Below are 14,800 nucleotides of genomic sequence, written 5' to 3' on the forward strand. Positions count from 1 at the left end.
AATTCCCAAAGCGTTTTCTATTCCAAAAGCTTTTCTAATTTTTTTTTTTACCCTTAGAAATATAAATTCCTGGGGGGAGTGAACCAGAAAACCCGTATTCAGCTTAATTATCCCCCCCGGCCGCAATCTGTGATCTCCGGGACAATTAAAAAGCTGCTTAATCCCGCTTGAAAAGCAAACAAGGTCAGAGGCGGCGTCTTCCTGCTTCCCCCTCACCCGCTGCCGGGGTCTCGCTCGATATAAATATGCAATTAAAAAATCGCCGCTAATTGCTGCACCGGAGAGGGGTTCCCACCATCAAAAAAACCCCAAGCCGTGGAAAGGGATATTAAAAGGGGACAACAGGTAAAAAGAGAGTTTTTTACCCCAATAACTAAACTTTGATGCAGGTTTAGGGAGAAATTGTGAAGATGTCTCAACGTTTGCACCTCTGGGGTGGGTTTTTTTGGGGGGATGCTCTTTTTTTTGGGGGGAAGGGGTTAATCCCCGGCTCTCCTCTCTCGCTCCAGTGCTAACAACCCCTGGCAGCTCCTGGCTCGTTAGCCCGTTGGAAAAGCAATTAAGAGAGGCTGGAAAATGAGGGCGACAAGGCGGGAAGCAGGGGGGAGGGGGGGCCAGCCCCCAAATCCTGGGTTGTAACAGGTTTCAAGCTGCACGTCTCAGCAGAGATGTTGGAGCAGGAGTTCAGCTGGCTGAGCAATGCTGCGCCATCAGTAGGCTTCAGAGTGAACGCCATCAGTAGGTTTCAGAGTGAACAACAACAACAACAAATTTAGTTTTATTTCCCCCAGGGTTTTATTGAACCTTTAAAATCTGAAGCGTGCAGTTGGTCGCCTTTGCAGCAGAGGAGGAGGAGGAGGAGGAGGAAGGTGTGGGGTTCAGGTGGGGGGCAGCCAGAGCTTCTGGGTGCTGACGATGTCGCTGAGCTTGCCCTTGATCTTCAGGAAATGGCGCTTGAACTCCAGCCCGTCACCCTGTGCGGGAGGAGGGGGCGATGTGCCCTGTGCCTGCTGGCCTTGCACCCCCTGGCACCACTTTGCACACACCTTACACGGGCTTGTAACCACCCTGCACCACCACGCACCCCCTTGCACCACTTTGCACCACCTTCCACTACCTTACATTCTTGCATCCACCTTGCACACACCTTGCATGGTCTTGTAACCACCTTACACTCTTGCACCCACTTTGCACAGTCTTGTAACCACCTTGCACCACCTTGGACCACTTTGCAACCACCTTGCATGGTCTTGTAATCACCTTGCACCCCCTTGAACTCTTGTACCTGCTTTGTACCACCTTGCACTCTTGCACCCCCTTGCATTGTTGTGCAACTACTTTGCACAGTCTTTTAACCACCCTTGCACCACCTTGCATCACTTTGCACCACCTTACACTGTCTTGTAACCCCTGTGCACCCCTTTGCACACACCTTTCACCCCCCTGCAAACTCTGCACTACCTTGCACACACTTTGCGCTCCCTTGTACATACTTTGCACACACTTTGCACCCCTTCGCACCACCTTGTACATACCTCGCACTGCTTTGTACCACTTTGCACAACCTTGCACCCCTTCGCACCACCTTGTACATACCTCGCAGTGCTTTGTACCACTTTGCACAACCTTGCACCCCTTCGCACCACCTTGTACATACCTCGCAGTGCTTTGTACCACTTTGCACAACCTTGCACCCCCTTGCATAGTTTTCATCTGGTTGTACCACCTTGCATCAACCTTGCAACGAACTTGCACACACTTTGCACTGCCATGCACCTCCCTACAAACTCCTTGCACACGCTTTCCACCATCTTACACTACCCTGCACCCACTGTGCACTGCCTTGCAAACACCTTGCACCCCCTTGCACATACTTTACACACACTTTGCACCCCCTTGCACCGCTTCACACCACCTCGTACATACCTTGCACTGCTTTGTACCACTTTGCACAATCTTGCACCCCCTTGTACCACCTTACATCAACCTTGCAAACAACTTGCACATACTTTGCACTGCCATGTACCCCCTTGCACACACTTTGCACCCCCTTGCACCAACCTTGTAACCACTGTGCACACACTTTGCACCAACCTTGCATCATCTTGCACAGCCTAGCAACCACCTTGCACACACTTTGCACCGCCTTGCAGCCCCTTGCATGGTCTTGTAACCACTGCGCATCACCTTGCACCGCTTTCCACTCCCCTTGCACCCTCTTGCAGACACTTTGCACACTCTTGTAACCACCTTGCAACCACCTACACTCAGCTTGCACCACTTTGCACACCCTTGCACGCCCCCCGCTCACCTTGGAGAGGCGGAAATCCAGCAGGACCCTGCTCTCCATCTCCACCAGGTTCACCTTGAAGATCAGCTTGTTGTTCCTCCGGTCCGTGGTCGACACAGTGACCTGCACGTCGCACCAAACCAGGTAAACACCCCAAAATTATCCACAGACACCCCAATATGGGGAGAACTACCCCCAAATTTTGCTCCTACCTGGTTGGCGCAGCTTTTCTTCCAGCCGTACCCCATCTTCTCACAAACCTCCTGCAGGGCGCGGTACGAACCGTCGGCGTCCAGTTTGGTGAAGAAACGCGTCATCCTCTTCACCAGCCGCTGCCACGGGCTCTGCCACCCCAAAACACCCCCAAAAAGTTACAAACCCACCCAAAATTACAACCCCCGGCTCTGCAAAATCCCAGATTGAAGAGAAAATCTTGCAAAGCTGCACCCCCTGATGGCAAACGCTGTGAGTTGCAGCACCCGGGTTGCAAATTTGCATTCGAAATATCGCAAAGTTGCACCCCAAATGCTTTAAATACCGCAAAGGCGTGTCCCAAATATTGCAACATCACTCCTTAATATTATAAATATGGCAAAGTTGCTTTTAAATATCATAAATATTGCAAATTTGCTGCTTAATCTTATATATATATATATATAATGCAAATTGCATCATCATTATATCGGGACCGAACTTCGCACTATTTATAATAGTGCGAAGTTCGGTCCTGATATTGCAAAGCTACACTCAAATCCCGCAGAGTCGCACCCGCACTTTGCAAATCCTGCAAGTTTGCACCCAAACCTCAGGAAGTTGGGTCCTGACACTGAAAATATCACAAAGTTACACCCCAAATACTACAAAGTTGCACCCGAAGATGATAAATGTTGCAAAGCTGCATCCTCAATGTTGCAAAGTTGCACCTTGGTATTACAAGCGCTGCAAAGCTGCACCCTAAACTTCACAAAGCTGCATCCTAAATGCTGCAAACTTGCACTCGGAGATGATAAATATTGCAAAGCTGCATCCCTGATATTGTGAAGTTGCTCCCTAATATTAAACATCCTGCAAAGCTGCACCCCAAATATTGCAAATTGCTCCCCAAATATCGCAAAGTTGCATCCTGAGATGGCAAACCCTGCAAAGTTGCACCCTGGTTTTATAAATGCTGCAAAGCTGTACCCTGAACTTTGCTAAGTTGCGTCTTGATACTAGAAGTCCTGCAAAGCTGCACCCCAAATATTGCAAAGCTGCATTTCAAGATTCCCAAACCCTGCAGAGCTGCATCCCCGATATTGCAAAGTTCCTGCCTAATATTATACATCCTGAAAAGCTGCACCCCAAATATTGAGAAGTTGCACCCCAGATATTGCAAATTGCTCCCCAAATATTGCCAAGTTGTGTTCAGAGATGCCGAACCCTGCAAAGCTGCATCCCCAATATTGCAAAGTTCCTCCTTAATATTACACATCCTGCAAAGCTGCATCCCAAATATTGAGAAGTTGCACCCCAGATATTGCAAATTGCTCCCCAAATATTGCAAAGCTGCACCCCAGACATTACAAAGCCGCCTCCCCAATATTGCAAATTTGAATCTTGGTATTATGAACCCTGCAAAGCTGCACCCCAAATTCCCGCGAGCTGCACCTGTGAGGAGCCGGGGGTGCCGAGCAGCTGGCTGTTGAGCAGCATGTGCTCCGGGCAGGCGGGCTGTGAGAAGCTGATCCCCTGCACCAGCTTGTCGATGGCGGCGGCTCCGCTGTCCCACGGCGTCCCGCCCGTGCCGGGCTCCGGCTGCGACGTGGAGTAGCTGGCGCGGTCCTCGCTGCGGTGGAGGGGACGGGGATGTTGTGGGGTGGTGAAAATGTGGGGTGTGCGTGGGTTCTACAGACTAAGTGGTGAAAACACAGGGAGAGCAGCGCAGTGTGCAAAGGATTGCAGCGTGCAAAGAACTACAAAGTGCAAAGGATTAGAATGTGCAAAGGATTAGAACATGCAAATCTTTCCAACAGACAAAGGATTGCAAAGGGTAAAGAACTGTGTTGTAGGAGAATAGGGAATTAGGATTTTAGGCCTATATCAGTGTTATAAGCTGTGCTGCTAAAGCTGCAAGTCTCAGCTTGCCTCCTGTGTAGCCCTTGCCCAGAACCACGAGCCTGGTTACCTTATGCTTGCTTTGTACCCTTAGTCATTGATAAATGCTGTTCTTAGGTTTGCTGATTTCTGTACTAGGCTGATGAACTATGGATAACAAATGAGACAGGTAGAACTTCCAAGCTAGCCCTGCAACCCGAGGACTTTTCGTTCGGTACTTGCCAAGTGGAACATGAAGGAAGAAGTGAAACCTGCAGACCACTGGGACGGAAGGAACCTGAAGACATCGACAGTGATAGACAGTGATAAATTTTGCTTAGTTGCATAATACCTGTTAGAACCCTATATAATGACAGCTGTATGGCTGTATGATTGTCACTCTCTGAGGAGGTGATCCAACCCTGCTGTTCCTGCGAATCTTCTACAATAAATACTGCTCAGAGTAACCCACGAGAGTTTGAGTCTCTCTCCAGCGCCTTCCTAATAACCTTTTTCAGTTGGCGACCCAGGTGGGACTCTGCAGCACAAACCTAAACAACAGGACCTGGCCAGGGACAGGTGAATTCGAGTCCCTCCTGTTCTCCCAATTTGTTTCTTTTCTTTATATTTTAGAGTTCAAGTCTCTAAATATATTTACAAGGATGGGGGCTGGACCCTCAGTTCCTAAAAATACGCCTTTGGCTGAAATGATTTCAAATTGGGGAAGGTTGTCAAGAACCGCAGGGTTGCACATAAAAAGATTAATCGCCCTCTGCCAAGATGATTGGCCTTTTATAAGCAGAGTGGCTGGGGCTTTCCCTGATGATCGGCGGCCGATTTATGGCTCCTTTGAAAAAACTAAATTGCAGTCTCTCCGTAAAATCCTGGAGGACCCTCAGCCCCAACAAATGGACTATTTGTATTTGTGGTTTGACTATGCTGATATACGAAAACGAAAGCCAATTACTTGCTTATCTGGATGATGAAATAAGTGACAATTCTAAGTCCAAAACTGATTCACCTGCAGGTATTTTCCCCATGACTTTATCCTATGTTGCAAATCCCAGAGCTGGTTGTAGTAATGCTGGCAACCAGCATCCGCTTCTCAGGGTAACCACACATTACCGCTGGAAACCAGGTCACCTTTTACTCTGGCATGATAAAATGCCGCGACTCCGCAATGACGCAGAGCGGTGCTCTAAAATAATTCGAACTATTGCCCGAAATTACTCTCCCAGCTGGAATGATACACAAACACTTTTGTCTGAATTATTTACACATGAGGAAAAACAAAAGATCCTGGCCAAAGATAAAGAATTGGCTGAACAGACACAGGGACGTACTCCCTGGCCGGAACAAGATCCAAATTGGAACTTACATGAGGAGGACCAAAAGGCTACCTATTTAGTTGCAATTGATAATCTGATTGAAGCAATTAGAAAGTGTGATGAAAAAGTGACTAATTGGTCAAAAGTTACAGAGTGCCAACAGGCTCCTGGTGAACACCCAGGAGACTTCTGGCACCGCTTAAGAAAGGCTTTAATACAATATGGGGGCATGACAGAGGATAATTTCCAGGAACCATTGGCTATCAGCATTTTTGTCAATCAGTCAGCCCCTGACATTCGAAAGCATTTTCAAAAACATATGCCTGGCTGGCAAGCAGAGAATTTGCAGAAAGTTCTCTCTGTTGCTAATTTTGTGTATAACGGCCGTACAGAAGAGCAACAACGTAAGCTACAATTAGAAAGGGAGGCTGAGCGCCTTCGGCAGGAGAAAGAACGTGCGGTCGAACGCCGCCGGTATCGAAGAGAAAGACAGGAAGATATGAACTTACGAGCTGTAGCCATAGCTCAAGGAGTTTCTGCAAACCGAGGGTGTGGGTGTCCCCGAGGGGTCCGTGGGGCATTCCAAGCCCGTTTTCCTCTCGCCTAGGGACTTCTTGGCAGGGGAATTAGGATGGGAAGTTCCTTTCCACCCATGGGGGGTTCTTTCCCAGTTACAAACCCTGCTGTTACCAGCCCTACGAATGACGCAACGCAACTAACCTGGTTTTGGTGTGGTAATTTAGGACATATGCAACGTGAATGCCCGTTGCGACCCCAGTATCAACCGGGAGCTACTCCACCTGCACCTGCTGGTAATCCATGTGGAGCTCCTTCTGCTCCACCCCCGTATCGTCGTAGCTACTCTCAGTAAGCATTGTATAATCGTATAATGGCTTTAGAAATTTCACCTACAGGCCATGTTTTAGCTGATGTTAATGGAAAATCTGTTTCTTTCTTAGTAGATACTGGAGCTACTCTCTCTTTGCTTAATTTTGATGTGCCGCAAAAATCACAGGAAATGATTGCTATCAAGGGTGTTACAGGCTCTGTGCTTAACCACGCTCTCTCTAAACCGCTCCCTGTTACTTTAGGCGATAAAGTTACATGGGCTCGCTTTATTGTTGCTCCGAGGGCACCGACTTCTTTGCTGAGACGAGATCTTTTACAAGAATTTGGCACTCAATTAACCTATGGTAAAGATAAGGTTAAATTAATCTTTGTTGGCACTGTTTTTACTTTAGATCATACTCCGAAGAAAGAAGTGGCCATTCCGTGGGAATTGCGGAATGTCCCTTCTGGACTTTGGAGTCGTACAACTAAAGATATTGGTCTTTTAAAATCTGCACTACCTGTTGTTATTAAAACTAAAGGAGGCCCCCCTCCTGCTATTAAGCAATATCCAATACCAGCTGTTGCATTACTGAGTTTGCGAAAACAAATTCAAACCTTTCTCGATGAAGGGATTCTAAAACCTGTTATCAGTCCATTTAACACCCCAATTCTTCCAGTTAGTAAAAATCGACTGGATGAGGATGGAGATCCTGAGTACCGATTTGTACAAGATTGACAGGCTATCAACGATTATGTTGAAGCCCCACACCCAGTTGTACCAGATCCGAGTTTAATTTTAACTGAGATTCCATCTTGGGCGCACTGGTACACTGTTTTAGATCTGACAGGAGCTTTCTTTAGCATAGCTGTAGCAGAAGAAAGCCAACCTTTGTTTGCCTTCACCTGGGAAGGTCGCCAATTGACTTGGACTCGGCTCCCTCAAGGCTTCACTGCTTCTCCTACCTTGTTTTCGCAAATTCTCAAATATGATCTCCAAGATACTGAGTTGCCAAACAAGTCTGCACTGATTCAATATGTTGATGGTTTACTTGTTGCTAGCCGAACTCGAGAGGCCTGTGCAATGGACACAGAGCACCTTTGCATTCGACTGTATCATAAGGGTCATCGTGCCTCATTAGCCAAATTACAATTCTGTGAACCAGAGGTAAAATACCTGGGCTTTGTTTTAGCAGGAGGAGTTCGAAAGATTGATCCCGACAGAATCAATACTATTCTTCAAATTACACCACCTGTTACTAAGAAACAGATGAGAGCTTTCCTTGGCCAAGCTGGGTTCTGTCGACCATGGATTTTAGGGTTTAGCGAGCTAGCTAGATCACTTATTGAAACTACAAAGGACAAAGCTCCAGAGCCAACTGTCTGGACGCCAGAACTAACCGATGCTTTTGCATCTTTAAAACAAGCCTTAGTCACAGCCCCAGCTTTGGGCCTGCCAAATTACTCTAAACCTTTCACTTTGTATGCTACCGAGAAGGGTGGTATTGCAAAGGGGGTCCTAGTACAACCTCATGGACCCTATGAAAGACCTGTGGGTTATTACTCGGTCACTCTTGACCCAGTTATCAAAGGCTCACCACGTTGCCTTAGAGCAGTAGCAGCAGCTGCGGAGTTAGTGGAAAAAGTTCACCCACTTGTTCTGGGTCACAAATGGATTGTTGCTGTGCCTCATGAATTGAACTTTTACTAACCCAATAAGCTACCAAGTCTCTCTCACCGCAGCGCACACATCGATACGAAGCCATCCTGTTACTGACTGATAATATTTCTCTAAACCAGTCAAAACCCTTAAACCCATCTCCCCTTCTACCCGAGGTGCACCTTTCCAACGACCCACACGACTGTGTACGATTTGTCACCACTTACTCTAAAACCAGAGATTTGCAAGATGTACCCCTCGCCCACCCTGACCTTCACCTGTTCACAGACGGATCAAGTTATTATCTACATGGTAAGCGTTTTACTGGTTTTGCTGCTGCCACTGAAAATCGCGTACTTCTCGCTGAACCTCTCTCTCCAGCGCTTGGAGCACAAGCCGCAGAACTAATTGCCTTGACTCGCGCTGCGACCTTTGCTAAAGGTCTCCGAGTTAACATCTACACAGACTCTAAGTACGCTTTTGGCATTTGTCATTTTGTTGGCGCACTTTGGAAAGAACGCGGTTTTTTAACCTCCGCCGGCCGTACTATTGCTCATGGACAATTAATTCATGATTTGCTGCTCGCTGTCCAGGAACCACGAGAAATTGCTGTTATTTACATTCCTGCTCATACTAAACGCCTCGATTCTTTTGCTCATGGCAACGCCTTGGCCGACTCCGCGGCGAGAGCAGCGGCAGTCCACGATGTCCTCCTGCTACGACTGTGCTTGCTGCTCTCCTTCCTTTTCCCGTTGGTCCTGCCCTTAATGATGGACTGGATGAAGAAGAGCTCAACAAATGGAAACGCTGGGAAGCAACGCAACAGGACGGCATTGGGAAACTAGGTGATAAACCCTTATTGCCTATGAGGTATGTGCTTCCTCTAACTCGCTGGATTCACGATCGTACTCATGGGGGCCCTGAAGCTGTAGCCTCTAAAATCCAACAGTTGTGGGCAGCGCCTGGAGTTTACGGTGCTGCAAAACGCCTGACTGACTCTTGAACTCATTGCAAGAAATACGGGGTCACGAAGGTCACAACAGTCCCTGGCAAGCGGCCGCCTGCTTACTTTCCTTTCCAAAAATTGCAAATTGACTTTGCAGAACTCCCCCCTTCTATGGGGTATAAGTACATTCTTGCTATTGTCGATCAACTTTCGCACTGGGTGGAAGCCTTTCCGACTCGCAAGAACGAGTCGAAAGTTGTGGTTAAGACCCTGCTTCGCGATATCACTCCGAGGTACGGCATCCCTGAAATTATTGATGCTGATAGGGGACCGCACTTCACTGCTGCTGCTCTAATGCAAGTTTATGTTGCTCTTGATATACAGGCTGCTTTTCATACGCCTTACCATCCACATTGTCATTGTAATTGTCATTGTGATCATTTTTGTTTGGATTCAATGTATGTCAATGTTCTGTAATTGTTGTAATCTCTTGACTCAACAGCTTAATTATCGTTATCAGTAAATTGGGAAATTTTAAAGAGAAAATGGGGGACTGTTGTAGGAAAACAGGGAATTAGGATTTTAGGGCTATATCAGTGTTATAAGCTGTGCTGCTAAGGCTGCAAGTCTCAGCTTGTCTCCTGTATAGCCCTTGCCCAGAACCACGAGCCTGGTTACCTTATGCTTGCTTTGTACCCTTAGTCATTGATAAATGCTGTTCTTAGGTTTGCTGATTTCTGTACTAGGCTGATGAACTATGGATAACAAATGAGACAGGTAGAACTTCCAAGCCAGCCCTGCAACCCGAGGACTTTTCGTTCGGTACTTGCCAAGTGGAACATGAAGGAAGAAGTGAAACCTGCAGACCACTGGGACGGAAGGAACCTGAAGACATCGACAGTGATAGACAGTGATAAATTTTGCTTAGTTGCATAATACCTGTTAGAACCCTATAGAATGACAGCTGTATGGCTGTATGATTGTCACTCTCTGAGGAGGTGATCCAACCCTGCTGTTCCTGCGAATCTTCTACAATAAATACTGCTCAGAGTAACCCACGAGAGTTTGAGTATCTCTCCAGCGCCTTCCTAATAACCTTTTTCAAACTGCAACATGCAAAAGCCTTTGATGCGCCAAGAACTGCAATGCCCTGGGGGGTGCAAAGCTCCGCAACCTGCAAAGAACTGCGAAGTGCAAAGCCCTGTGGGGTGCAAAGAACTGCAGAGTGCAAACTGCAAAGCACGAAAACTGCGAAGTGCAACAGCCTTCATCATGCAAAGAACTGCAAAGAACTGCAAAACGCAAAAGCCTTTGACACGCAAAGAACTGCAAAGTGAAAGTCCTACAGGGTGTAAAGCTCTGCAACATGCAGAGAACTGCAGAGAACTGCAGAGAACTGCAGAGAACTGCAGAGTGCAACAGCCATCATCATGCAAAGAACTGCAAAGTGCAAAGCCTCGTGTCGTGCAAAGCCCTGCAACGTGCAAAGAACTGCAACGTGCAAAGCCCTGCACGATGCAGAGGCACAGGAACGCGCATGAGCCTCAGCGAGCAAAGGGACGCGGTGGCCGCTCACCCCAGCGCGCTCTTCACCGGCGAGAAGTCCGTGTCGGAGCGGACGTGCTTGGAGAAGCCACCGGGAGAGTCACCTACACCGCCCGAGGAGCCGCGGGGCCGCTTGACGCCTGCGAGGGGACAAATCACCACGTCACCCCCAAATTTCAGGGGCGGGCGGCGCTTTCCCCGGCGTCCTTACCCTTTTTGAGCGGGCGGCTGAACCAGCGGTCCTTCTTGATGTCGGGGATGGTGATCCGCGCCGCCGGGCTCTCCGTCAGGATCTTGTGCAGCAGCGCTGGGGACACGGAGGGGACACGCGGTGACGATCGGGGGGGACGTTGCATGGCGCCGCCCGCTGGGTGCTTACCTAGAGGCGCCGAGTGGATTTTCTTCCAGGGCGGGAGGTAAGTCTTGCGCTCCTTCCAGTCGCTGTACTCCTGGCAGCTGTCGCTGGGCTGGTCCCAGGGCAGCTCTGCGTGGGGACGAGGAACAGAGCGCCGTTTGAAAAAGGGCGACGCGCAAAGGCGGGTGTTGCCATGCACAAAGATACTGCAACGTGCACAAGATATTGCAATGTGCACTACTCTTGCAGCATGCAGAAGTTGTGCAATGTGCAAATGCCCCACAGCGTGCAAGTCTTGCAATGGGCAAAAGATATTGCGACATGCAAAAGTCTTGCAGCATGCAAAAGTCATGCAGTGTGCAAATGCCCCACAGCGTGCAAGTCTTGCAATGGCCAAAAGATATTGCGACATGCAAAAGTCTTGCAGCGTGCAAAAGTCATGCAGCGTGCAAATGCCCCACAGCATGCAAATGTCTTGCAATGTGCAAAAGATATTGCAACGCGCAAGAGATGCTGCAGCATGCAAAAGATACTGCAGCATGCAGAAGTCGTGCAACGTGCAAATGCCCCACAGCATGCAAGTCTTGCAATGGGCAAAAGTCTTACAATGTGCAAAGCCCCGTGACGTGCAAACGCTCTGCAAGGTGCAAGTGCCCCATGGTGTACAAAGTATTGCAAGGTGCAAGTCTTGCAGCGTGCAAATGTCTTGAAATGTGCAGATGCCCCATGGTGTGCAAAAGCCTCGCCAGGTGCAGAAGCCCTGCAGCGTGCAAACACCCTGCAGCGTGCAAAAATCTTGCAAGGGGCAAGTCTTGCAATGTGCAAAAGCCTTGTAGCATGCAAAAGTCTTCCAACATGCACTAATCTTGCAGTCTTGCAACATGCACAAGCCGTGCAGCGTGCAAACACACTGCAGTGCGCAAAAGTCTTGCAACGTGCAACATTTTTGCAAGGTGCAAAGCCCCGGGGCGCTTTTCCTTGAGCTCCTTGCGCATCCCCCCCAGTATGCGCTCTATAGGTCCTGCTATAGGCCCCACCTCCGGCCAGCATGGCGGTGAGCACCACGCCGCACGCCCAGACGTCCACGGGCTCGGCGCGGAACTCGTGGCGCCGCAGCAGCTCGGGGGCCACGTAGGGCAGCGTCCCGCACATCTTGTTGAGCAGCCGCTCCCGCCCGTTGTGCTTGAACACGGTGGCCAGGCCGAAATCCGAGATCTTCAGGTTGTCTGAGCCGCGAAACTCCCATTAAAAACCCAAATTGAGATTAAAAATTAAACGGGGAGCGGGGAGAGAGGTGGTGTCCGCCCACCTCGCTCGTCCAGCAGCAGGTTCTCGGGTTTGAGGTCGCGGTGGGTGATGCCGATGCCGTGCAGATAAACCTGCCGAGGAAGACGAGGGTCGGGCCGGTGGAGGAACCGGCGTCACAGAATTTTAGGGAAAGGAAGGGACCCCAAAAGATCATCTCACCACCCCGGCGATGAGCTGCTGGAAGAACCGCTGCGCCTCCGGCTCCGGCATCCCGATGTCCGGCTCTGCGCCGGGGGGATAAATACATCAAAACCCCACTTTTAACCATTTACACGTTAACTTTCGGTATGAATGAATTGGTGGCGGGTACCGATGCGGTCGAAGAGCTCCCCGCCGCTGCAGTACTCCAGGAACAGGTACTGGGTGGCGCCTTCGCGACGGTGCCCGTAGAACTTGACGACGTTGTCGTGGTTGAGCATCTTGTTGATGCAAATCTCCTTCTTGACGTTCTCGGGGCAGTCGGCCGCGCGCTTCATGTCCACGATCTTCACGGCCACGGCCTCGCCCGTGCGGCGGTTCAGCGCCAGCTGGACCCTGCGGACACCCAAACGCCGTGGGGGCCACCGGGTGGGTGAGCGGTGGCCACATAAGGGGTGAACGGTGGCCAAGTGCAGGGCAAGCAATGGGCAAACACGAGGCGTGCGGTGGGTAAACTGCACCGCATAAGGGGCATGTGATGGGCAAGCAGTGAGCAAACAGTGGCCACATAAGTGGCAAACAGCAGCCAAAACAAGACATGCAATGGGCAAGCAGTGGCCAAACACAGGGCACCAAGCGGCCACATAATGGGCATGCAAAATAGTGGCCACATAGCAGACACACAAGGGGCAAACAGTGGCCAAACACAAGGCAAGCAATGGGCAAATAGCGGCCAGATGAGGGCCAAGCAATGGCCAAGCAGCAGGGAAACAGTGGCCACATAAGTGGCAAACAGCGGCCAAAGACAAGACATGCAATGGGCAAGCAGTGGCCAAACACAGGGCACCAAGCGGCCACATAATGGGCATGCAAAATAGTGGCCACATAGCAGACACACAAGGGGCAAACAGTGGCCAAATGCAGGGCAAGCAATGGTAAAGTAGTAGCCACACAGCAGGTGCATAAGGGGCAAGCAGTAGCCAAACACAGGGCAAGCAATGGGCAAACCGTGGCCAGATAAGGGGCACACGATGGGCAAGCAGTGGGCAAATAGCAGGTAAACAGTGGCCACATAAGGGACAAAGAGTGGTCAAACACAGGACACACAATGAGCAAACAGCGGGTGCATAAGGGGCACACAATGGCCAAGCAGTGGGCCAGTAGTGGCCACGCAACAGGGACATAGGGGCAAGCAGTGGCCATGCAACAGAGCACATGGTGGCCACATAACGGGCACGCAATGGGCAAACAGTGGCCACACAGCAGACGCATAAGAAGCAAACAGTGGCCAAGCGGTTGGCAAACAGCACCCAAACACGGGGCACACAGTGGCCACACAGTGGCCAAACAGTGGGCACAGAAGGGCCAAGCAGTGGCCACATAAGGGGCAGACGATGGGCAAGCAGTGGGTACAGAAGGGGCAAGCAACAGCCAAGCAAACAGTGGCCACATAAGGGGCAAGCAATAGTCAAGCAGTGGCCACACAGCAGGCACATCAGCGGCCAGGCAGTGGGCAAACAGTGGGCACATAAAGGGCACATAGTGGCCAAGTAGCGGGCAAACAGCACCCAGATAAGGGGCACACAATGGGCAAGCACTGGGCAAACAGTGACCATATAAGGGATAAACAGTGGCCAAACACAAGGCAAGCAATAGGCAAACAGTAGCCAAACATGGGGCACACAGCAGCCAAGCAGTAGCCACATAAGGGGCAAACAGTGGGCAAGCAGTGGGCAGACAGTGGCCACATAAAGGATAAACAGTGGCCAAGCACAGGACATACAATGGGCAACCAGTGGCCAGATAAGGGCCAACAACAGCCAAGCAGTGGCCCAACAACAGGCACATAAGGGGCAAGCAACAGCCAAGCAAACAGTGGCCAAACACGGGGCACACGGTGACCAAGCAGTGGGCAAGTAGTAGCCACATAAGGGGCAGACGATGGGCGAGCAGTGGCCAAACCGACGGCAAGCAGTGGACACCCCAATGTCCCCCCACACTCACTCCCCGTAGGCGCCTTCTCCGAGCGTCTGCACCAGGTCCCAATCCTCCACGAATGGCACCGCCATCCCCGGCCCCGCTCCGGCCCCCGCTCCCGGCCCCGCCGCCGCTCCCGCCGCGCTGCCGTTTCCCGCCGGCGCCACAATCCACGCCCTGCGCGCGCAGCGCGACGCGCCACGCCTCCCCCTGGCCACGCCCCCAGCCCCTGAGTCCCACCGCCCTGGCCACGCCCCCAGCCCCTGAGTCCCACCGCCCTGGCCACGCCCCCAGTCACTCTGGCCACGCCCCCAGCTCCCGAGTCCCGTAGCCCTGGCCACGCCCCTTCCTA

General features: G+C 50.7%; 1 protein-coding gene across 2 annotated transcripts; it reads right to left on the reverse strand.

The window, feature by feature from the left end:
• Positions 1 to 878: 878 nt before the first annotated feature.
• Positions 879 to 14,540, reverse strand: CHEK1 (checkpoint kinase 1; the record flags this gene model as incomplete). Of its 2 annotated transcripts, XM_080357919.1 has the most annotated exons (12): positions 879 to 974; positions 2,312 to 2,413; positions 2,503 to 2,634; positions 3,938 to 4,115; positions 10,702 to 10,810; positions 10,882 to 10,977; positions 11,050 to 11,154; positions 12,063 to 12,251; positions 12,335 to 12,404; positions 12,493 to 12,557; positions 12,644 to 12,867; positions 14,476 to 14,540. In XM_080357919.1, the coding sequence occupies 12 exons, from the start codon at positions 14,538 to 14,540 to the stop codon at positions 879 to 881; spliced, it is 1,431 nt and encodes a 476-aa protein (XP_080214045.1). The 2 variants fall into 2 exon arrangements, with proteins under 2 accessions (XP_080214045.1, XP_080214046.1); XM_080357920.1 differs by lacking the exon at positions 2,312 to 2,413.
• Between the last annotated feature and the right edge of the window lie 260 nt (positions 14,541 to 14,800).

This window comes from Nesoenas mayeri, assembly GCF_963082525.1.
Source record: "Nesoenas mayeri genome assembly, chromosome: 22".
Taxonomy (NCBI): Eukaryota; Metazoa; Chordata; class Aves; order Columbiformes; family Columbidae; genus Nesoenas; species Nesoenas mayeri.